This window comes from Enoplosus armatus, chromosome 14 (assembly GCF_043641665.1).
Source record: "Enoplosus armatus isolate fEnoArm2 chromosome 14, fEnoArm2.hap1, whole genome shotgun sequence".
In the NCBI taxonomy this organism is placed as follows: domain Eukaryota; kingdom Metazoa; phylum Chordata; class Actinopteri; order Centrarchiformes; family Enoplosidae; genus Enoplosus; species Enoplosus armatus.
The window spans coordinates 21,709,756-21,733,293 of record NC_092193.1 but is presented as its reverse complement, the minus strand read 5'-3'; the positions used below and the strand labels follow the sequence as shown (position 1 = coordinate 21,733,293).

Genomic DNA, 23,538 nt, shown 5'->3' with positions numbered 1-23,538 from the left:
GTTCTCGGAAGATGGCACCCCCCCCCCATCATGCAGTCGGTTAACAGGGCGTTCTCCCAACCTCGTCCTTCATTCCGCACAAATCACTTTCCTGCGACTCTGTGTCAATGGTGTCCCAAGTCCCCAGACAACACACATTTCAAGATTTCTTTCTATAGCGACGTCATTTTGCACACACTTGTTTGGCTGACGTTACCCTGTTCTGCACAGGCTGGAGCATGTACCGTTGCCATGGTCACCACGGTCCCACATGACAACTTCTGTGCCTGTGTTTGGAATTCATTTTATGAGAAAATAAAACCTCTTCAAGAAGTAGTAAATAGAAAATGGTGCTGCTGTGACAAATATAGGTGCATCAACAGGTGCTTTCAAAATAAAAGCACCTCTTTGGCTACCTCTGTGATGTTATGGATAGTAAATTTGGCATTTAGTCAGCTTGAATTGAAATTTTTTTATCTAAAAAAAAGTGGGGCCCTGCAGAAGAAGTTTGGGAATCACTGCAATAAGCTATGTCTCTCTTTTTTTTTTTAATGAAACTACATTTTCAGTCTGAAAATGGAAATACTCTCGTGCAGTGCAATGTGTTTGCCCATGCTTTTGTTTGTCTCAAGTTTCAAAATTGTCTTTTAAAACAGTGGCATTTAATAATTATGAGAGTTCACACCCCACACCCTGTAAGTGTGGGGTTCCATGGTGTAATGGTTAGCACTCTGGACTCTGAATCCAGCGATCCGAGTTCAAATCTCGGTGGGACCTGATTTTAAGGACAAGGCAAATTATTGGCCATTATCAATAGCTGAATTACTTAAAATGACAAATTGCAATAATCAAGTAATAGATACAGTTACAATTGCTTTGCATGCTTTTCACCAGGAGGACTAAGGAGGAATAGTCACAGAATGACTAATGAAGAGTTTGTACAGTTACTGTCTACAGTAACCAATCAGTAATTGGTAAGTTGTGTGTTTTGTGTTCAGCCTGTTTTCCAACTTTGCTGTCCTAACTGAAAGCGCCCGAGTTCAGCCACTTTTTCTGGTACTGGTTCATTTTTTTGACCTCTGCGCTGCGTTCATCTACAGCTGTAGGCTTCGGCTGCTTTGGAGAAAATGGGTTTAACATCACCACTGACAACATAAAAATACTTTTTTTTTAAATGTTTTATTAATGCATCAACAATGGCGCTCTTTTCTATTATGCATCAGCTTTTACTTGTATTTCCATTGAGCATTATGCAGAGGAAATATACAAATAGACCTTTATGTACTTAACAGTATAAATTCTGGATTGATTTCGTTGGTGTATTTTTCTACAGACACTTTAGGATCAAGTGATGTTGCCAGAACACATTAAGGCTCAACAGTGTGAAGCCCATACATTTAATAATGACCTAAGCTGATATAATAGGGGGACGCATTAGTTGTCAGGTACAATCAGTTCTGTCGCATTCACCCCTTAACACTCAGCAAGGGCACATCAATTTAAACTGAGATAAGACTCAAAATGGTGCGTCGTATTTTTATTTGATCGACTTTGACTTCGACAGAGTGAGTTTGACACTTGACCTCACTCTGCATTAACACGTTAGTATACCTGTCCGAAAAACACCGATGACTCTAAACTACAGACTTCAGATCAGATTGCTCATCACTGATGAACTCGACGGAGAAGATTTATGTCGTTTCTAAACAGTACCGTCATTACAATGTTGACAGTTGGCGACATGGCACTACCCGGTAAAACTCGGCATAACACCGGAAGCAATACCGCGTTAGCTTGAGACGGAAGTGGAACCACGAATAGATGTGTGCGGCGTGAGCGTGTGGAGAACTTTTAACGTTGTGCAAAAATTTTTTTTGCAGCCCCATCAAACACTAAGGAACCTATCTACAGCTCCATCTCCGTCACAAAAGTCAAGATGTTTAACAGACAGACGAGCCTGTGGATGGGTGATGTATGTTTGAAGTCTTGTGTTTATTTCGGTGTGGGGACGTTAGCTTAGCAACGCTGGCTGCTAGCTCCGTTACATTAAGTTAGCCTGAATACCTGGCCCCCTGTCGTAAAAAGATAGGCTAACCCCAAGGTACTTTGTTGGTAGAACTTGGACTAACGCCTTTAAAGAACACCTCGAGTGACGTTGGCTAGCTAATATTTGTGGCCAAATTATGCAACAAGCAGCGCTTGCTTCCACGTAACGTCAATAGTTGCCCGCTGAACTCTTCACCTTGTAGCAACCGTCAGCTAACCGAGTGACTGAATACGAGCTAACATTAATCGTCACAGTTCACATATAACACAAATATGTAGAATTGCACCCTTCTGCATCAACGCCACACAAGAGCGCAATAGCAATTTATAGAAGTCTCCCAAACAAACAATTGGCTGTAACGTTAGTTCGTGTTTCCGGGGGGGGGGCTCTGGCTGAACTAAAAATACACAGAAATAATAGTCTGCTTGAAATGTACCGTTACGCGTTAGCTGCGTGTCATTAGCTAATATTTAGGAGTCATGGCGCGTAGTCATTTTGGACTGGAATTGTAGCTGTGGAAAGTTTGCGAGCTAACAAGTGGTTCGTTAACTAGCAACGTTACGGGACACACGCAGGCAAGAGTAAACTTGGCCAGACCATTCCCAGCTCCCGACCCCTCCCCAAAGTGTGCGCCTCTCGTATAACCACCCTTTTATTTTTATTTTTTTAAGACTGCAAAGTCTTAATAGCTTTTGATTAAAGGTTTCAAATATAGAACAAGTATGTGAGAAGCACAGAAGAAAAATGTTCCGCCGCAGGCAGGGACGGCACGGGAGGCAGTAAAGAAACTAATCATGGCGTCGTTCCGTTTATGTTAAGGTGCTGTTGGTGTCCTTGCGTTTTGCATTCTGGCTCTCTCGCGTGGCTTTCTGCATCACCGAAAGGGCACAGAGCCATCATTAATACGATTAGTTACTGCCTGTGTGACAATTTAAAATGTATGCAAGGCTTATTACATACTACTGCTAAAAAATAATGAGCTGTGATTTGTCCCATTAGTTATGAAAACACTGTAGAGCTGCATGTGTAGCATCAGCCAGCTGTAGAATGAACCATTAACTGTGCTTGTTTTTTTTTGTTTGTTTTTTTATTACAAAGTTGCATACTATTATGAACATTTGAATGTAATGCATATGCAATGTCTTTTTATGTGTTTAGTTGGACCCATACATGGATGAGAACTTCATCAAGCAGGCCTTTAGCGCTATGGGAGAATCGCCATTTGGAGTCAAGATCATCACTCACAGGATAACAGGGTAGGATATACAGAGCACCTCGCGCCATACGCCAGCTTCTGTGTTAAAGCTTTGAACACAACGGGTGCAGTATTAGTGTAATATTAATGTGCTGGTAGGTTGCCCGTAGAAAAATGTTTAGCAGAGGTTTGCCAGCGTTGGCTGAAGTGTTGACCCACCTTCACCACAAACAACTACAGGAAACCATGTAAGTGGTTGCACCAAGTGTTGTCTAAAGACTAGCCTATCACAGGTTTGATGGCAAATTCTTTTTTTACCAGTGTGGCTTTTATACCGTCAATGTAAAAGCTGTCTATTTGCTTTTATAGAAAATAGTTTCTCTCCGTCTGTTTCTAATATATTTGTCCTCCTGTGCAGTGGTTCAGCAGGATACTGCTTTGTGGAGCTGGCAGATGAAGCAAGTGTCGACCGCTGTGTCCAAAGACTCAACGGAAAACTGGTTCCTGGATCAAATCCGGTCAGTCCTATGGTGTAATTGCAAAATACTCACTCATATGTCTTTGATGCAATCCTTACTGCAATATATATAATTATTGTTTCACCACAAATATATATATATATATATATATACTATTGACAATTTAATACTGCCTTCATTTTTTTCCCAGTATTACACTTATGTTGTCAAGCAGTATTTAATTGTTGATTTGATTGTGGAGAGTGGAGCCCAACTAGTCTTGGTTCTCCTCCGTAACAAAAGTAACTCACTAGTCTTGAATGTTTATAAGTCAACTTAGCCATTTCGCTCTGTAAACATACCACATTCTTGTTTCTACATTGGTTAAATGTGCCAAATCTGTTAGATTTGCTGTTTGTGTCGCTTTCGCTGCCACCATTGTGCTTTCCCAGTGAATTTAACCAAAACTTTCACAAAGAATTCAAAACTAAAGAGCAGTTACACATTGTGTACAGTGAAAATATATTCTATATTGGCTGCAGTGACAGCAAGTCTGCCTAAGGGTCTGGTGATGTTAAAAAAAAGAAAAGAAATCATGCCAGCTTGAAGTGTGTAAAGTTGTGAGCTGTAGCTGCTTACCACCGAATTTGAAATGCTGTTGGCCCTGTGAGCTGGCCAAGCTACTGGGCTCCCCTGTCCACTGGCCTGTACCTGCTGCTGAAGGTGGCTGAGAGGCTGCTTGTACATGAATGTACTTTGTTTGAAGCTGGTGAATAGAGTCTCTGGTAGGAACTAACTGAGGAATGGGCTAAAGGCTGGTCTGGGTGGTGGAGGTATGTAAACCGAAATAACAACAACCATAATAACTCCACTCTTTATTTCCAGCAATATCAGTGCTATACTACACTTCTTTGGTGTTTGAGGTTGGCTTAGTGTGTGTGTTTTCTCTCCCCCTGTGCAGCCCCGGAAGTTTAAGCTAAACTATGCCACCTATGGCAAACGGCCAGAGGCAGGGTAAGATACGATTCACATTCAACTTTTGCATGAGTCTGACTTAAAGTTAAGAAAGGCTACACACTATTTTGTCTAAAAAAAAAAGTAGTATTAGCGTAGTAACGGTAATAAAGTAAGAATGTTTGATGAACCTTTTTGCTTTCCTCAGGCCGGAGTTCTCAGTGTTTGTGGGCGACTTGGCCTCTGAGGTGGACGACTTCCAACTGCACCAAGTTTTCAAGAAGTACCTTTCCTGCAAGGGAGCCAAAGTGGTCACTGACCAGTATGGCTACTCCAGGTATGTCGGCCCATAGAGGTTGGACCGGACAGCGATGTGGCTTCAGAAATGTTAAAAGTATTCAGTTAAACGTTAGATGATTTCTTGAACTACCTATTATTTGTTTAATTTCCTTGGTGCGTTGAATACTATTCTGGTTTAAATATTAATGTAAGAAATGTGCAGTCATACTGAAATGTTTTCTGGTTTCTGTTTTTTAATGAGTACTTTAGATAGCAGTGCTATGGACGTTGACCATCAGTACGTCTTCATCTATTTTCGGAAAAAAAAAAAAAAGGCTGAAGAAATGTTCTCTTACCGTCTTATGCTAAAACTATTGTTTTCCCCATATAGGCTAAGCAAGAGCAACTCACAATTCAAGTGATGCTACCTCATGTTAAAAGTAAAACAACAAGTTTCAGTTCTACCATAATAATACCCATTATATTCTGTTTCTCATTTATAAGTGGCTATTAAATGCCAAGTATGGAGTGTGTGGTGGTGTGGAGAGGAGGTGTGACTGTTGTTTGACTTGCAGAGGTTATGGCTTCGTCAAGTTTGGGGAGGAGAGCGAGCAGAAGAAGGCGATCGAGGAGTGCCAGGGCACGATGCTGGGGGGGAAGCCGCTCAGACTCAGTATTGCCGTTGCAAAGAGGTGAGACACTGACAAGGATGTCAACAAGATGTTGGCAGTGTACAAGTAATGGGTAGTTGAATTTGAAGTAGTGCATCTTATTTATTTATTTATTTTTTTCTTGGGAAATGTGTATGTTTATCTGGACAGTAGTGGAGAAGTAATATTTCCCTCTGAAATCTAGTAGAAGTGAAGAGTGCCCTAAGATAACCTCTGTTATGATTTGGCGCTATAAAAATAAACTTTAAGTTTGAAGAGTTAAATGACAGTTTTGATGACACGGGAGATGTACACACAGTATGTCCGCACAACCTCCATTATCTTTTCATTTTGTCGATCTCAAATCAATGAATGGTTCTGTATTCAAAGTGTCCCTCACCACATCCTCTTCAAATGTTCATGAAACTTTGTGGTATGTTTTGTGTTACAGCCAGAAGATGAGCAACTACCACGGGGGCCAGGGCCAGAATTACCATAGCAACTACAACCAGTCCCAGTCCAGTTACTACGGCAACAATAGCGGTGGGGGTCAGGGGGGTTACTACTCTCAGTGGGGTGGCTATGACCAGTACAGTGGCTACAACAGCAGTGGCTACAACAGTGGCTACAACTACAACTATGGGCCCTATGGATACCCCCCACCAGGCCACATGATGCCACCACCTCCCGTGGGGATGCCACCCATGTCCACTGACATGTCAGGAGCTGTAGAGGTGAGAAATACTTCAATAGCCATGCTTAAAGGAACAGACTGAGAGGTTTTGCGCGGCCAGTAGAGGGATCGGTCCAGGTTTGGTCCATTTTTAAGGAATAATTTCGGGAAATAAGTTAACTTATAACAAGACTTGAGGACATTACTGCTCCCAGCCAAGGAATTGTCCGGCACATAACCCAGAGCAAACCATAAATTGTCACTTTAACATTTTAACACTTTGTTACCAAACCACTTTGTTGTTGTACCAATCATACCAATGACATACAACATGTAAACTAGTGCGGGCTGATTTTGTTACCTTTGGACTGAGCCAGTTTCCCCCTGATTCCAGTCTTTGTGCTAAGCTAACTGGCTGCTGGCTGTAACCTAACAGAGATCAAATTGTTATGGAAAGGTAGACATTGTATAGTGCTACATTAGAGTTTCTACAAAAATTCAAGGTGTTTTCACCTATTATCTATTTCCAGACCCAAAAAAAAAAAAAAGGATATATATATATATATATATATATATATATATATATATCTATTTCCATTTAGCCAAGAAATACACCTAATACATTTTTATTCAATTCCTTCCAAGTATTCACTATTATTACGAGTCTGGACAGACATGGATGTGCAACTGCAACTCGACTGGTTGGCTGAGGCATACAACCGCAGGGAGTTCAGTCATGTGGTACATACATTGTCAGTGTTTCGGAAAATAATTCCCAATGTTTGGTGTCCCTCCCCAGCAGAGCCATGGCGAGACTGAAGGTATAGAGGAGGATAATGCAGAAGGTAAGACCCCTTCATCATGAAAAATGCTCTTTTTCTTGTGTTCCACTATTATCATACAGGATATGCTGTCAACCCCGGTAGCAGACACATTCTTGTTAGATGCTTAAGTACCGCAGGTTCTGCTGAAGTCTGTTCTTTGGGATTGGTAGCAGTGAATGCCGCACGGATGTGACTTGATAAATCCGCAGCTTCACGGATGCCACAAAGGGGTCCGTCCTCATCATTGTTTGGTGGTATTTTACAGAGCCCATCCCTGGATGTGACGTCGAGCAGTGGAACAAAGATTTTATGCAGCGCAGCGAGGAGCTCTACGACGCCATGATGAACTGTCGCTGGGAACCCCTGGACTCTGTTAACTCCCCCATCCCCTCCCTCTCTTGATAATTCTTCTTCTCCAGATCCCTTCCTAAACCTTTTAAATCTTTCATTTTGTATGATTTTGTACTCCCGTAATCTGCCGTGATCTAACACCACATCCACACATTGTCTCGGTACTTATCAAAGCCTGACTGAAGGCTGAGAGTACACACACACACACACACACACACACACACACACGTACTTGTTCCTCTTCAAATACTCAAAGTCCACACAAATATTCACTTGATTTAATGTTTACCATGTTGGTAATATTCAAAAAAAAAAAAAGAAGTTGTTCGATAATCAGTGAAGTTACTGTACAGTGCATACTCTCCGTGTGAACTGAGCTTTAGGGATGAAGTGCTGGCGTTGCCGTCTCTGCTGTGGACGGCCACACAGCCGCTGTAGCATTGGAAACTGAATGTCACGGCAATATTTCACTATTTAATGATGTCACTGAGGAACAAAGTCCACCGTCTTTTACTTTTGTTGGCCCATGTTGAAATGGCGACACCAGCAAAAGCTAACTTTGCTCGATGAATACGGCCCCCTGACTTTTGAAGAAGAGATTGTCTTCTGAAGACGACAGTTAAAACTATGCCTTAAATGTCATTGGCCATGTACTTCCTCTCAGTCTACGATGGACGCTAGAATTATTATGTATATACAGGATATCAGTCTTGTCTGTTTTCTTTCTTTTTTTTTTAATGAAGGAATCTTCCCGTTTTTTTTAATTTTTCTGATAGATTTAATGAACATTATCTGGGTAGATGGTAAAGTATGGAGAGGTGATGCTATTGAGTTTACCCAACAGCAATAGACTACAAATGGTATTTATCACTGTCCGGACAAGAAGCTCCGTGTCTTTCAATACAATAGACGAATGGTACAACCTCCCAATACGTTTGAGCGCTGTGAAACTGCATGTAATGATTTTGTGAGGTTGACTGACAGCTGATGTGCTGTATCAGATGTCAAGGCAGCATTTATTTTCTGCTGTTCGATGGCCGGTGTTTTTGTATATATCTTTCTTTCTGGAGGCGTTTTATCAATAAAACAAATTTCGGAGGAAAATGGTCTCTGTGGTGTTTCTCGTGAACACTGAAAGGTCCGTTAGTGCTGTTTGGTAAATAAACTGTCCTATATTTAGAAATAAAACCAAAAGATATAGAGGTATCTTACATTGTTATGAATAAGACGCAACTTTTTTTCTCCATTTTTCAGTGGCAATGTTTGTAAAAGGGCCAATCCTAATGGTGTCAATCAACAAAGGCACATACTGGTTGATGCCCTGGTAACCCTTTGTTACATGACAGTCCCCATCTCTCTCCTGTCAACTATCGAACAACAAGACTCAAGAGTGAAGAAAACGGCGCTTTCAGCCGAACGCCGACGTTAGCACGCTAGCGCGTTCATATCAGGCTGTATCTTAAGATTGCCGTGGCGGCACGCAAGGCAAGCGCAGGCTAAGGAGCTAAACTACGATGGCGAACGTCAACATCGGTCAGAATCGTCGTCGTCCTGACCTTGTGTCATTTCTTTTTTCTTTTTTTTGTCATGCAGCAGCTGGGTGAGACGTGTTAAGAGAGCCAGGATTCAGTAAAAGTCGAATGAGTGCATTTGAAGTTTTAATCGCTGCATTGGCAGTTTCAGAACACAAGTGACAATAATGCACCTGAACGATGGACAACAAGGGTAAACCAAGGAAGGTTCAGGTTTCTCAAACATGGTAACTGCTGTGTCTCGTCTTCAACGCCCGTCTTGCGGAGTTAATGATGTCACAGAAACAAGCCCATCGATAACTACAGCATACATTAGAAGAACAGCTGTTGGTTTTATGCAGAGTCCGTTGGTTCGAAGTTTCGACAGGATTTCTCGTCTGACAGTTAGAAGACGTCAACAAAACAACCACCTAGAGCTAATGATTTAATTCATCTTTGTGTCGGTGTTTGTTCTTTCAATCAATTGCAGTGATCGTGGTTCAGTTGTGCGTTCTCCGCTTCAGCACTGCTGGTCTTGGTGTTGAGCAGCCCCAGTCCAGGCCTCCCAGGGCAGTACCAGCTGGGCCCCTGGCGGTACCAGCCCTGGTACAGTCCCCTCCAGCTCAGGCACCCCAGAGCGCCTCCCAGCAACTGGGTGGGGAACTGAGGGAAGTAAGCTAAGAGACAGAGCAGCAGAAAGATCCAGAGCCCGAGCAGGAGAAAGCAGAACATGAAGAGGATCCTCAGAGGGGCGTCCGAAATCCCGCCCAGGCTCAGATAAGGGCCGAACACAGCCGTCTCCTCAGCCAACAGCAGGCAGCAGAGACAGAGGAGGAAGACGTCTTCTGAAACTTCATACCCCCTCCACAGCATCCCAGCTCGGAGGCACTCGGACTTACTCTCCCCCTCTCGCAGCACCAGCAGAGGCTGCCCGTTGGCGGCCTCTGAGCTGCCGAGCAAAGGTTCGTAGCAGCTTCCCGTGGCATTCTCCAGGAGGTCCAGGAGTTTACAGAAACCGAGCCACAATCCGCCTGCCGCCCCGAGCCGGGAGAGGTGGCGGGCGGAGAGGGAGAGGGAGCGGCGGATGGAGAAGGAGAGGAGGAAGACGAAGGAGCCGACGAAGATGCAGGTCCAGCCCCAACCGGAGCGCAGGAATATCCTGGAAGGAGAGGACAGGAGAGGTGTAATGTGAGATTGGAGGAGGGAGGAAATTAGATCAGTCAGAGTGTAGTGGCTAAACATCAGGACATCGCTGCCACATTAACTGACAAATTAGTGCGATTATAGGAAAGCCACTATTGAGAAGATCCTCTAGTGGCTCCTACTTGTACTACACACATAGCTACTTAAGTTTACAGAGAAACATGTCTCTTTTTCTTGACATCCATGATGCTAATCCAGACTGCTGAATTAAGAGGAAATACTGTAAAATGTAATGTTAACTACAGCGACCCTGTAGCCACACAGATGGGAAATCCAAACTGGGGAAGACAGAATAGCAAACTAGCAATCCCGGAAGAGTGACTGAGAAGAAGAATGAGAGTCGAACGCAATAGCACAAAATCCCCCTGCAGCACGCCCTGTCACAACATTCACTAGCTTCTAAGTATAACGTTGATAAGCCTAACTGTTAGTACAGCGCTGTCCTCGGCAGGACTATTACACTTCCTGGTCTGCGGTCTGAGTTAGCCACCTTGCGACACATGGCCCGGACCGCCTCCGGCTCGCTCCTCTGACTGAGCGCACTCCTATAGAAACTCTGTTCCTCATCCAGTGGGAACGTGACGGGGTCAATCGATCTGATTTAAATGCATATGAAATTAATATCAAATTAGTGGTGGGAACAATTTTAGGGTAATCAGAAAAGCGGTAGGGACATATCCCCCAACCTCCCTACAATAAATTACACCCATGCCTGCAATAGAGACAGAATTGTGACTGTGGCAAATACATGATCATTGGTTTAGATGTGTCATAGGAAACCAATGGAAATGACTGGTGAAAACATGAATACACCTATTTTTAAACATTCAGTGGGAGAGATATCCGGCCTCAGTTTTGAACAAATCAATTAAAACACTGACACATCTTAACATATTAATAACAATAACACCAGCAGGACGCAACCTCACCTGTAGAGGAAGTGGCTTCTCTTGGCGAAGACGCTGTGCTGGGAGACCCAGAGGCTCAGCGCGGGGCCGAACATCACCACTGCAGAGAGCAGCAGGTGGAAGTGCTGCCGGAACACAGTGTTACCCAGGAGCCGGGCCGCCAGGTCCGTCAGGACCACCAGCACCGTGTTGAGGAACATCTGGACCCAGAACCAAACCCCTGACCTGATCTCAACTTCAGTAAAACTTTTCTAATGAAAGTGGACTTCTGCTGGCTCTGAATGCAGCAGTGTGTTTGTGCAGATTATCCACCTCAGTTTAAATAGCAGGCACCGTTTCATGTGATAACAATTCAGCATCCTCTGTAGTCCCAAAGTTTGGTTGGAATCAATCAATCTATACAAACTAGACTTTTTTGTTTTTTTTTAATCCATTGGTGGCATTGAGGGAAGATGAATCCAGATCCAGAAACCTGAAGATGCTGGCTGTGTAGTAAAAAAAAAAAAAAAAGTCCACTGGTGTTAGCTGCTAGTGTTCGGCACCCATGTGCAGAGTGTACTCTATAACATGAATGAAATGACAGCTGGCCCCCCCGAGCGTTCCGCAGACTGCAAATATGTGCACACTGTGAAATCCAACTGTGAAACTCCTCAGTCCAGTAGGCACTTCCCTCGACTCAGCACAGCATATCGCATCTGCTGACTGAAGGCTTCAACTATGCAACCGAACCACATAACTGTTGCTTAGCTAGTTTTTCTTGCAGGTGCAGAAAGGTGAGTCAGTCAGTCTTCTCTGACCTCGTATAGCAGGTTTCCCGTGCGTCCCCTGACCTGTTTTCGTCTTTTCCCCTCGTTGTGCAGTGACTGCCGTCGGCCACCTCTGGATCACTTCTGCAGAGATGCAATGGCTGCCACTGCGTTCCACCCGGCGGTGGCGGTTCGAACTTTCTCTCCGCAGTAACTGTAGCTTCTCTGCTCTTGTCACTGACACCCACCCTCTCCAGCGCACACTCGCACATAAAAATACAGAGTATGTTCTCGCTCTGTCATATGCCTCCTGGGCCTTGAAGGTGTCACATTGCTCCTACTGAGATGACTGAAGGGTACAGAGAGGTTGAACCAGTGACATCGATTCTGTGGCGTTAATATGGATGCCGCAGGGTTTCTGACTGATTTGGCCTTATTGTCAGCAGAGCGAGAGGCTGTGAGGAAGCTGAGCAGCGCCAACAGAACCAGTGTTACAGAAAAGTCATGAATTAAGTGTCAGCGATGATGTGAAATTAGATGCAGTGTGTTGCATTTTGTGTGTGTGTGTGTGTGGGTTGCATTCATGTGTATTAATAGCAGTAACCTTTGTACTGGCTCTGGGCTGAGACTCAGCTGTTGCAGCAGTCTCTGTCTGTCAGTGAATGGTAACACGCACACACACACACACACACACACACACACACACACACACAGAGTCCACATTTACTGTCTTTTATCTCCACTTTCTCTTCTTCCTCTGATACCAACCAGTTTCAGTTAGTTTGTTGAATCTACCCTGACCATGGCAGTTCAACTAACCACGTAGTCCACGAGACGGTTCAGTTACACGCAATGACCTTTCAACCCGTACATACTGTCTCCCACATCATGCCAAAAGTAGTGCATCTACATAACTTCATGCCAAGACGACAAAAAAGATAACAGTACACATAGCCCCCCCATTAAACTGCAACTTCATTACACTTTGGTTTTTGTTCAGATTAAAAACATTCAAGGTATAATGTGTTCGTTTGTGCGCTTCAAAGGTGCTGGTAGGCAGATAATTGACCTTTGTCAATAATTGACCCAGCCAGGCTAGCTGTTTCCTCCCGTTTCCAGCTTGTGTGCTAAGCTAACCAGCTGCTAGCAGTGTCATTTTTATCACACAGACATGAGAGTGGTATCAATCTGAACACCTGACTCTCGACCAGAAAGCAAATAGGCGTATTTCCTAAAACGATAAAATGGGTTGACATGCAAAAGCAGTGATCCATCCTTCTGCGGTTTAAATAGGAATTTGCCAAATGTGTCTGTTTTGTTTTTCACTGTCCCTTGCTGCTCCTTGTCCGTGTGTCAGTCTCTGCTTTGAACCTGCCTGTCGTCTGTCCAGAAATAAAGGTTGACCTGGTTTTTCAAAGTGTTAAATGTCTCCCTTCTCTCTTTCCAACTGCATACAGACAGGCTGAACAGTCCAGTTATGCTACGATTCATTTCAATGCAATTTTTCAATGTCAATTTCAATTTTGTTTATATAGCACCAAATCACAACAAAAGTCATCTCATGACACCTTACATATAGAGCAGGTCTAATCCGTACTATTTATAACATTATTACAGAGACCCAACAGTTCCCACCAAGAACAAGCACTACACATTACAGCATTCAACCCTACATTTTTTACACGTCTCTGAGTCATATAAATGGTAGCAGGTTGCAGGTGTAAAGGACTGAGGACACTTTTTGACAAATTATTATAAACAATCAATTAGTATTGATACAACAAGTTGAGTCACTTCCATATCAAAGGCCATACTAATTAGAATTAGATAGCTGAAAGTAATGAATAAATGCTTGCAATACATAGCCAAAAGTTATGGATAAATGCTTGAAATAAATAGCTCAAAGTAATGGATAAATGCTTGTAATAGATAGATAAAACTAGTGGATAAATGCTTGACAATAGTTAGGTAAATGTAATGGACAAATGGTTGAAATGGTCAGCTAAAAGTTGGAAATTTGGTTAAACTAGCTAAAACCAATGGATAAATGCTTGTAATAGATAACTGAAAGTAATGGATAAATGCTTGAAATAGATAACTAAAAGCAATGGATAAATGCTTGAAATAGATAACTAAAAGCATGGGATAAATGATTGACATAGCTAACTAAAAGTAATGGATACATGCCTAACATAGATAGCTAAAAGTAATGAATAAATACTTTAATTAGATAGCTAAATGTAATGGTTAAATGTATGAAATAGATAGCTAAACGTAATGCACAAATGCTTGAAATAGATAGGTAAAACTTATGGATAAATGCTTGAAATAGATAACTAAAAGTAATGAATAAATGCTTTAATTAGATGGCTAAATGTAATGGTTAAATTTATGAAATAGCTAAACGTAATGGAAAAATGCTTGAAACAGATAACTAAAACTATTGGAGAAATGCTTGTTATAGATAACTAAAAGTATTGGATGAATGCTTGAAATAGATAACTAAAATTTAAGCATAAATGCATGAAATAGATAACTAAAAGTTATTGACACATGCTTGAAATAGATAACTAAAACTATTGGAAAAATGCTTGTGATAGATAGCAAAAAGTTATGGATAAATGCTTGAAATATATAACTAAACATAGTGGATATATGCTTGAATTAGATAGCTAAAAGTAATTGGAAAATGCTTAAAATAGATGACTAAAAGAAATGGATGAATGCTTGAAATAGGTAAAACGTATGGATAAATGTTTGTAATGAATAGCTAAAAGTTATGGATAAATGCTTAAAATAGACAGCTAAAAGTAATTGAAAATTGCTTGAAATAGATGACTAAAAGAAATGGATAAATGCTTCTGATAGATATCAAAAAGTCATGGATAAATGCTTGAAATAGATAACTAAAAGTAATGGATAAATGCTTGACATAGCTAACTAAAAGCATGGGATAAATGCTTAACATAGCTAACTAAAACTATTGGATAAATGCTTGAAATAGATACCTAAAACTATTGGATAAATGCTTGAAATAGATAACTAAAAGCAATGGATAAATGCTTGAAATAGATAACTAAAAGCAATGGGAAAATGTTTGAAATAGGTAAAAGTAATGAATAAATGCTTTAATTAGAAAGCTAAATGTAATGGTTAAATTTATGAAATAGATAGCTAAACATAATGGACAAATACTTGAAATAGGTAACTAAAACTATTGGATAAATGCTTGTGATAGATAGCTAAAAGTAATGGATAAATTCTTGAAATAGATAAGTAAAAGTAATGTATAAATGCTTGATGTAGATAGTTTAAAGCATGGGATAATTGCTTTACATAGTTAACTAAAAGTAATGAATAAATGCTTTAATTACATAGCTAAATGTAATGGTTAAATGTATGAAATAGATAGCTAAACATAATGGACAAATGCTTGAAATGGATAACTAAAACTATTGGAGAAATGCTTGTCATAGATAACTAAAAGTAATGACTACATGCTTGAAATAGATAACTAAAACCAATGGATAAAAGCTTGAAATAGATAACTAAAACTATTGGATAAATGCTTGAAATAGATAGCTGAAACCAATGGATAAATGCTTGAAATAGATAGCCAAAACTTAAGGATAAATGCATGAAATAGACAACTAAAAGTTATTGATACATGCTTGAAAAACTTATGGATAAACGCTTGAAATAGATAACTAAAAGCAATGGATAAAAGCTTGTAATGAATAACTAAAAGTTATGGATAAATGCTTGAAATAGATAGGTAATAGCAAATGGGAAAATGTTTGAAATAGCTGAAACCAATGGATAAAGGCTTGAAATACATAGTTAAAACTTAAGGATAAATGCTTGAAATAGATAACTAAAAGCAATGGATAAAAGCTTGTAACAGATAACTAAATGTAATGGATAAATGCTTGACATAGATAGCTAAAAGCATGGGATAAATGCTTTACATAGCTAACTAAAAGTAATGAGTAAATGCTTTAATTAGATAGCTGAATGTAATGGTTAAAGGTATGAAATAGATAGCTAAACGTAATGGACAAATGCTTGAAATAAATGGTGAAATGTTTTAAAAACATAGCTGAAAGTGATTAACAAATGGAAAAAAGCATTGGGGAAAAGGTTATACTAGCTAAAAGTAATGGATAAATGTTGTGGTGTAATGGTTATATGTATGAAATATATACTTAAATGTAATGGACAAATGCTTGAAATAGATAACTAAAACTATTGGATAAATGCTTGTTATAGATAACTAAAAGTAATGGATAAATGCATGAAATAGATAACTAAAAACAATGGATAAATGTTTGACAACAGTTAGGTAAATGTAATGGTTAAATGGTTGAAATAGTCAGCTAAAAGTATGGGAATAGAGTTAACCTAGTTAACAGTAATGGTGAAATGTTTGAAAAACATAGCTAAAAGTGATTAAAAATGATAAAAAGCACTGGGGAAAAGGTTAAACTAGCTAAAAGTAATGGATAAATGTTGTGGTGTAATGGTTATATGTATGAAATATATACTGAAACATAATGGATAAATGCTTAAAGCTGATGGCTAAAAGTAATGGATAAATGCTTGTAATAGAAAACTAAAAGTAATGGATAAATGCTTGAAATACATAGCTAATAGTTATGGATAGATGTTTAAAATAGATAGCTAAAAGCAATGGACAAATGCTTGTGATCGCAAAAAGTTAGGGATAAATGCTTGAAATAGATAACTAAAAGCAATGGATAAATGTTTGAGAATAGTTAGGTAAATATAATGGTTAAATGTTTGACAATAGTTAGGTAAATGTAATGGACAAATGGTTGAAATAGTCAGCTAAAACCAATGGATAAATGCTTGTAATAAATAGCTAAAAGTAATGGCTAAATGTATGAAATAGATAGCTAAACGTAGTGGACAAATTCTTGAAACAGATAACTAAAAGTAATGGATAAATACTTGAAATAAATGAATAAAAATAATGGATAAATGCTTGTCATAGATAGCTAAAGGTTTTGGATAAATGTTTGAAATAGATAGCAAAAAGTAATGGATAAATGCTTGAAATGAATGGCTAAATGTAAAGGATAAATGCTTTTTCATAGATCACTAAAATTAATGGATAAATGCTTGTAGTAGATAGACAAAAGTAATGGATAAATGTTTGACAAAACGTTTTGGATAAATGCTTGAAATAGATAGCTAAAAGTAATGAATAAATGCTTTAAGTAGATAACTAATTAAATAGATAATTAAATAGATAGCACCTGGACTCCGCGGAATCCTACGCCAGGATCCTGTTTGTGGACTTCAGCTCTGCCTTCAACACGATCGTCCCGGCTCTTCTTCAGGACAAGCTCTCCCAGCTGAACGTACCTGACCCCACAAAGCAGCACGTGAAGCTGGGGAAAGACGTCTCAGACTCGCGGACGATCAGCACCGGCTCCCCTCAAGGCTGCGTTCTTTCTCCTCTACTCTTCTCCCTGTACACCAACAGCTGCACCTCCAGTCACCAGTCCGTCAAGCTCCTGAAGTTCGCGGACGACACCACCCTCATCGGACTCATCTCTGGAGAGGATGAGTCTGCCTACAGGTGGGAGATTGACCACCTGGTGACCTGGTGCAACAGCAACAACCTGGAGCTTAACGCTTCAAAGACAGTGGAGATGGTTGTAGACTTCAGGAAGAGCGCAGCCCCACCCGCCCCCATCACCCTGTGTGACTCTCCAGTGGACACTGTGGAGTCCTTCTGTTTCCTGGGCTCCATCATCTGCCAGGACCTCCGGTGGGAGCTGAACATCAGCTCCCTCATCAAGAAAGCCCAACAGAGGATGTACTTCCTGAGGCAGCTGAGGAAGTTTAACCTGCCACAAACAATGCTGGTTCACTTCTACACTGCCATCATAGAGTCCATCCTCACCTCCTCCATCACTGTCTGGTACGCTGCTGCCTCCACCAAGGACAGGTGCAGACTGCAGCGTATCATCCGCTCTGCAGAGAGGGTGATCGGCTGCAACCTCCCATCTCTTCAGGACCTGTACTCCTCCAGGACCCTGAGGAGAGCAGGGAAGATCGCTGCCGACCCCTCCCACCCCGGACACTATCTGTTTGACCCCCTCCCCTCTGGCAGGAGGCTGCGGTCCACCAGGAGCAAAACCTCCTGCCACAAAAACAGTTTCTTCCCCTCTGCAGTCAACCTGACAAACACGGCCAAAGTCCCCCCTCACTGGTCAATACTGGACACTTTACATGGACACTTTATTTTGGTCACTGCACTGTTTGTTATTTATCTTATCTTATTCTTTTACCTTTATATTTTTACATGCTTGTTGTCTATCAGATTATATGATATATAAAAATATAAAAACGTAGCACCACGACAAATTCCTTGTAATGTATGTTACTTGGCAATAAATAGTTTCTGATTCTGATTCTGATTCTAAAAGTAATGATTAAATGCTTTAATTAGATAAATGTAATGGACAAGTGCTTGAAATAGATAACGAAAAGTAATTGATAAATGCTTCAAACAGATAACTAAAACTAATGGATAAAAGATTGAAATAGATAACTAAAAGCAATGGATAAATGTTTGACAATAGTTAGGTAAATGTAATGTAATAACAAATTGTTGAAATAGTCAGCTAAAAGTGTGGGAATATGGTTAACCTACTAAACAGCAAGGTTAAATGTTTTTAAAACGTAGCTAAAAGTGATAAATAAACGATAAAAAGTATTGGGGAATTGGTTAAACTAGCAAAGAGTAATGGATAAATGTGGTGTAATGGTTATATGTATGAAGTAGATGAGTAAATGTAAAGTATATATGCTTGACATAGATAACTAAAAGTAATGGATAAATGCTTGTCATAGATAGCGAAAGGTTTTGGATAAATGCTTGTAATAGATAGATAAAAGTAATGGATGAATGTTTGACAATAGTTAGATAAATGTAATGGACAAATGCCTGAAAAAGTCAGCTAAAAGTATGGGAATATGGTTAACCTAGTTAACAGTAATGGTTTTGTAACATAGCTCAAAGTAATACATAAATGATGAAAAGTATTTTTGGAAACGGATAAATGCTCTGCAAAACCGTAGCAGTACAAATTAAAGCTTGACCAAACCAACCTTAACACTGATAATTCAATTGCATGATTAATCATTGTAGTACAGTTTTTCCTCCACACTACACTCAATGACATAGAACACACTGTCATTCAAAGTGCTAAACTTAAATTTCCTACTATCCTTTTTGACCCCTCACATGGGCAAAATATGTTGCGCAATTGTTTACAGTTTTTCGCAGTTGCAACAACAGTCGCTGCAATGTCCTAGAGTTAGTTCAGAATACATCCCTTGTTCGAACTATTTCCGCAGTAACTACATTCACAAAACCTCTGACTCTTATGGCAAAATGAAACAATTGCCTCAAAACTATTTTATGCTTCAGATTGTTCACACAGCCAGTCAATTACACACTACATCAAAACATGGAAAACACAGTGTTCTGGGCATGTAGCTACAGAAAAACTCTCTATTGTGCATACTGTAATACTGTAATGCATTTTGCATTTTCAACAAAAAAAATGTATATTCACAGTGAACATATTGTATACTGTAAGTACTACAAGTAAGATAGTATTGAATGTCTTACATAAAATTACAGTACTGCAAAAGGCAGATGAATGAAAAGCAGATTCATTCTTCCTCAGCATCAGGTCTTTGTGCTGGTTCAGGATACAGGACTTCTACATCTAAATCTACATCACAGGCAACTGTAAAATGTCACCAAGTTAGACACATGATATTGGATACAATATGTATTCGCTGTTTATAATACACACATAATAGTAGATTTGGAGAAGATACAGTAAGTACTGAAAGACCATGCTTTGCTAAGTTTGGGGGTCTGATGGACAAGTAATCTTCATCAGTGGTGTTTCACATAAAATAAGTTTCATGTAAAACTTGTGATCACATTATGTCTGTCTACATAACACATATTATTTAGCTTAAACACTGAATTGAAGGCGTATGAGTATGTTTCTTCCTCCTCCATCTTTTTATGTATTTATGAAAAAATACTGCCACTGTGTGGATCAACTGTGACATTACTATATTACAACACAGAGGGGAGATGGCTTACAGTCATGAATGTGATGATAAGTAGAGTATATTATATCATTTATTCCCTGATAATCAGCATATACTATGCACTATCTCTGATTTACATAATAAAACAGTGATTAATCACACAGTAAATTCATGAAAGCTTTACAAGGTGGCGTGCAATATAATAATATAATATATATTATTTAGTCTTTGGCATTTTTTTTTGCATTAGAATAGGATGCAAATTCAATGGGGAAACTAAACTAAACTAATTTGTTTATTCTCAATACACAAAGGAGAATAAAGTGGAAGGGGAAGAACCTGAAATCGTGGGTGATTGTCAAACCAATTATGGACTGCAGCAGCCTTGGTGGAAATGTTGTCCCATATGGCAACAAACGTAGGGTACCCTGGCACATTCCTCTGGTCATTGGGAGTGAGGATGCCATGCAGGATGCCAAGGAATCTGATAATATGAGCTGTGTTATGTGGGCCAAGAATGGCATGGTGGTGAAGTACACCATTTTGGTTGTGATGTTGCCATGATGCTGCCCAGGAACATGGACAATGTCTATATACACACACACACACACACATACATACATACATACGTGTTTTCAGGACATATCAGGACATATGACAAAAATGTGAAAAATAGGGACATGCCTTTCCCAAGGTCCTGGAGGCTTGGGAATCAAAATGTTTCTTACCCATGCTTCCAGGAATATGTCCATCTGTTGAGATATTGGCTAGGGCTATATTTTGGTCAAACCTTATGGGGACGTTGTCAGGTTTATGTGACTTATGAGTGCCATGACATCACACACTGATATTTCATGTTTAGGTGCATTGTGAAACCCATGGATACACACAAAATTTTCAAGTATACATGACTTGTAAAGACCAGGTAAGGGTAGGGTCTGTATTTTCAACTTGGCTCCTGTTACATATGTTTGAAAGACCTATATAATAGGAATAGGTAGACAATAGTCATGCTCACCAGTCAGGTAACCTCTGACAGAAATGTCAGCTATTCACATATTGATACAACACAGTAAAACTGAGCTGTGTAGAGACTTAAAAAGAGACCTAGCTCAAAAAATGTGGTCAGTCTACTTTTTAAGTCTTATTATTGTATTGCATTTATGAATTTTGTGGTAAAAACATGGAACACTTTCTGCCTTTCTTACTTTTTTAATTTCTGGCAAAATATGTAAATTGCACCCAGAGACAATACTGAAATCTTGCCTCATTTACTCCATGGCACAAAGCAGTGCAGTACACAAGGCAAGTTTGAACTGAACCAGGAAATGTCTCTTTAGTATCTTTCTATAAAAAAGACCACAAATAATCTTCTATTGAAGCTTGCAGATTCTATGAAACAGTATATTCAGCTAACCTGACCTTATAAAGTCGGAATTTACATTACATTTACATTAACACAAGTTACTATATATGAAACCTGTTACATTTAGCTCCCATTACAATGAATTTCCTAATAGTTCAAAAAACAGATTCAGCAATTTATGGGTAAGAACAACGCAATGCTGAAAATTTAGGAGATAACTGTGGAAATAACAATTCCTTTAAGTACTATCTCTACTGCTTGTTGAAACTGAGAGCAGAGTATGAACCAATCATCTTAAACCTCATTTTCTGAAAGAAATTATGGCAGGCACTGTGAATAAAACCAGGAGATTGGGGGGGGGGGGGTGCTCATTAATCTGAACATTTGGCAGCACTGAGCAATTTAGCATAATCATTTACAAAAGGCATAGAATGAAAATAAAATTAAGTTCAACTGATATGGAATTGTACCTGGGCCATAGTTTGCATTTTATAGTTCTATCTGTTCATCTTCCTTTTTAATGCTATGATTCTGTTGTGAATGTAGTATTTGATGGCAACCCAGTCTCTGTCTTTCAGAGCTACCGGCTCTGCTTGGAGGCAGGAGTCACAGTCCCTTTTACCTGGTACTTTGCAGCTTGTTATGAAATTAAACATGTGCCGCTCAACAGCCTCCACTTCGTCACCTGTCCACTTGCTTCTCATCTTCCCAGCTGTCATAAATGGAAACAAAAGGAAACCTCTTAACAATGGAACAATGTCTCTGCTAATGTGAAAAATGCAAGATAGGATAGAAAATATTCGAGTTAATAATGTGAATACAAAATGCTCTTTAAACCTGCTTTCCATTGGAGCAATTTGAGGATGCTTGGGATGTACCCACTTGAAGTGAAATAGAATATGGATTATGATAAAAGCACGCATTCACATACTGCCATCCCTGAGGAGAATAAACTTTTCTTTTCATCACAAGTACATTCACTTAAAACATTTTGTATTTGGGTGCCTTTTATATTTTACCATTTCTTGGTTGAGTGTTGCTTTTGTTTTTGTTGTCCAGGGTGGTTGAGGCAGAAGCGCCCTCCATGTTTTCCAGGGTGGTTGAGTCAAGTACGTGGCTCAGGTCCCCAGAAGTCTCAGTTCTTGAGCCTTTAAAAAGTAAAAGTGAAATACGAGCGTTAATGCAATAGGTTTGCTTTTTTTGCTTGCATTGTAAGCAAGGTCAATGTCGGGCAGTATGTAATTCTACATTAGATATGAATATTTTACATGTAAACATAATCTACTATAAATTCAAAAATGTAACTACTCATCACAATGTAATTGTTTAAAATCAGACAGAGGATCATCATCATTCATCATCTATTGTGCTATAACGCCTCTGCATCCAACTTCTACAGGACAGACACTAACCATCCCTGCTGTTCAGTTTCTGCTGCCAAATCTTCATATATAAGCTTTTTCCATTCATAAGCCTCCACCTCTGTCGTTGACTTGCAGACCACCCTAACCCAGGAACTTTATACTTTTTCCTCCATGCTCCATAGATCCCTCCAGCTTGGCCCTCATCCCTACACTTTCCCTGTTTATCCACTGTCCCTGCTTAGCCTGTGCCACAGTCTTTGTACACCTCACTACTTCCTCTTGCCTGCTCCACTATCAGCTTCCTCCTTTCTTTGAGACCTATTTTGGCCCATATTGGTTTGCCTGAGCCTCCTTATCTGTATGAAAATTTCTCTGTTTTACATTCCCTCTGGTCAATCAAATTACTCACCCTAATCTTTATCTGAAGAAGCCACTGCACTCTTTACTACAGCTTCCACCTCCTTCTACCTGGCCAAATATCCAAAGTAGACTATCTTTCCTAACAGTGGTATATCAGGAGAAAGGTTCATCTCTAAGTCTGCTTAATATTTTCTACTTCTTGCTTTAAAGTTTTGAGGTTACCTCCTTTTTTACATCACTTTAACAAAGTTAAATGGATCCCTATAAAAAAAAAGGCTTTCCTGACTTGCTCCCTCCTCTTTACCTGTTCTGCCCTCCAGAGTACTGCTAACCAACTTCTTAGCTCTTATTGCAAAACATGAATTCCCTCTTTGCCATCCTATGTTGCTTTTCTCTGTTGCTTTCTTATGTGTCTCCTATCCTTTACTAATTTCTCTATTTCTTTCTGCTGTCTAGACCTAATTGGCTTCATCCTGTCCATCTTCTTTCTATCAATGTTACCAGATCTTTCAGTACCATATTCATAGATGGTGTCTACCATCCTCTCTAATTTATATACTG

The 23,538-nt window shown here is 39.8% G+C and overlaps 2 protein-coding genes and 1 non-coding gene across 4 annotated transcripts; 2 read left to right on the top strand and 1 right to left on the bottom strand.

Annotated features, from left to right (window-relative positions):
• Nucleotides 1–684: 684 nt before the first annotated feature.
• Nucleotides 685–756, top strand: trnaq-cug (transfer RNA glutamine (anticodon CUG)). The gene has a single exon. It is a non-coding gene; the product is annotated as a tRNA-Gln (tRNA).
• A 1,043-nt stretch (nt 757–1,799) lies between these two features.
• On the top strand, nt 1,800–8,503 carry trnau1apb (tRNA selenocysteine 1 associated protein 1b). 2 transcript variants are annotated; one of them, XM_070918572.1, is made up of 9 exons: nt 1,800–1,951; nt 3,185–3,282; nt 3,640–3,739; nt 4,641–4,693; nt 4,842–4,970; nt 5,488–5,604; nt 6,014–6,296; nt 7,038–7,080; nt 7,325–8,503. In XM_070918572.1, exons 1-9 carry the CDS (start codon nt 1,916–1,918, stop codon nt 7,459–7,461), a joined length of 996 nt encoding a protein of 331 aa, XP_070774673.1. In that variant the 5' UTR covers nt 1,800–1,915; the 3' UTR covers nt 7,462–8,503. The 2 variants fall into 2 exon arrangements, with proteins under 2 accessions (XP_070774673.1, XP_070774672.1); XM_070918571.1 differs by having other exon boundaries at nt 7,035–7,080.
• An 898-nt stretch (nt 8,504–9,401) lies between these two features.
• On the bottom strand, nt 9,402–11,232 carry fitm1l (fat storage inducing transmembrane protein 1, like). The gene is made up of 2 exons (XM_070919623.1): nt 11,054–11,232; nt 9,402–10,080 (listed from the first exon to the last, which is right to left on the bottom strand). Exons 1-2 carry the CDS (start codon nt 11,230–11,232, stop codon nt 9,402–9,404), a joined length of 858 nt encoding a protein of 285 aa, XP_070775724.1.
• Between the last annotated feature and the right edge of the window lie 12,306 nt (nt 11,233–23,538).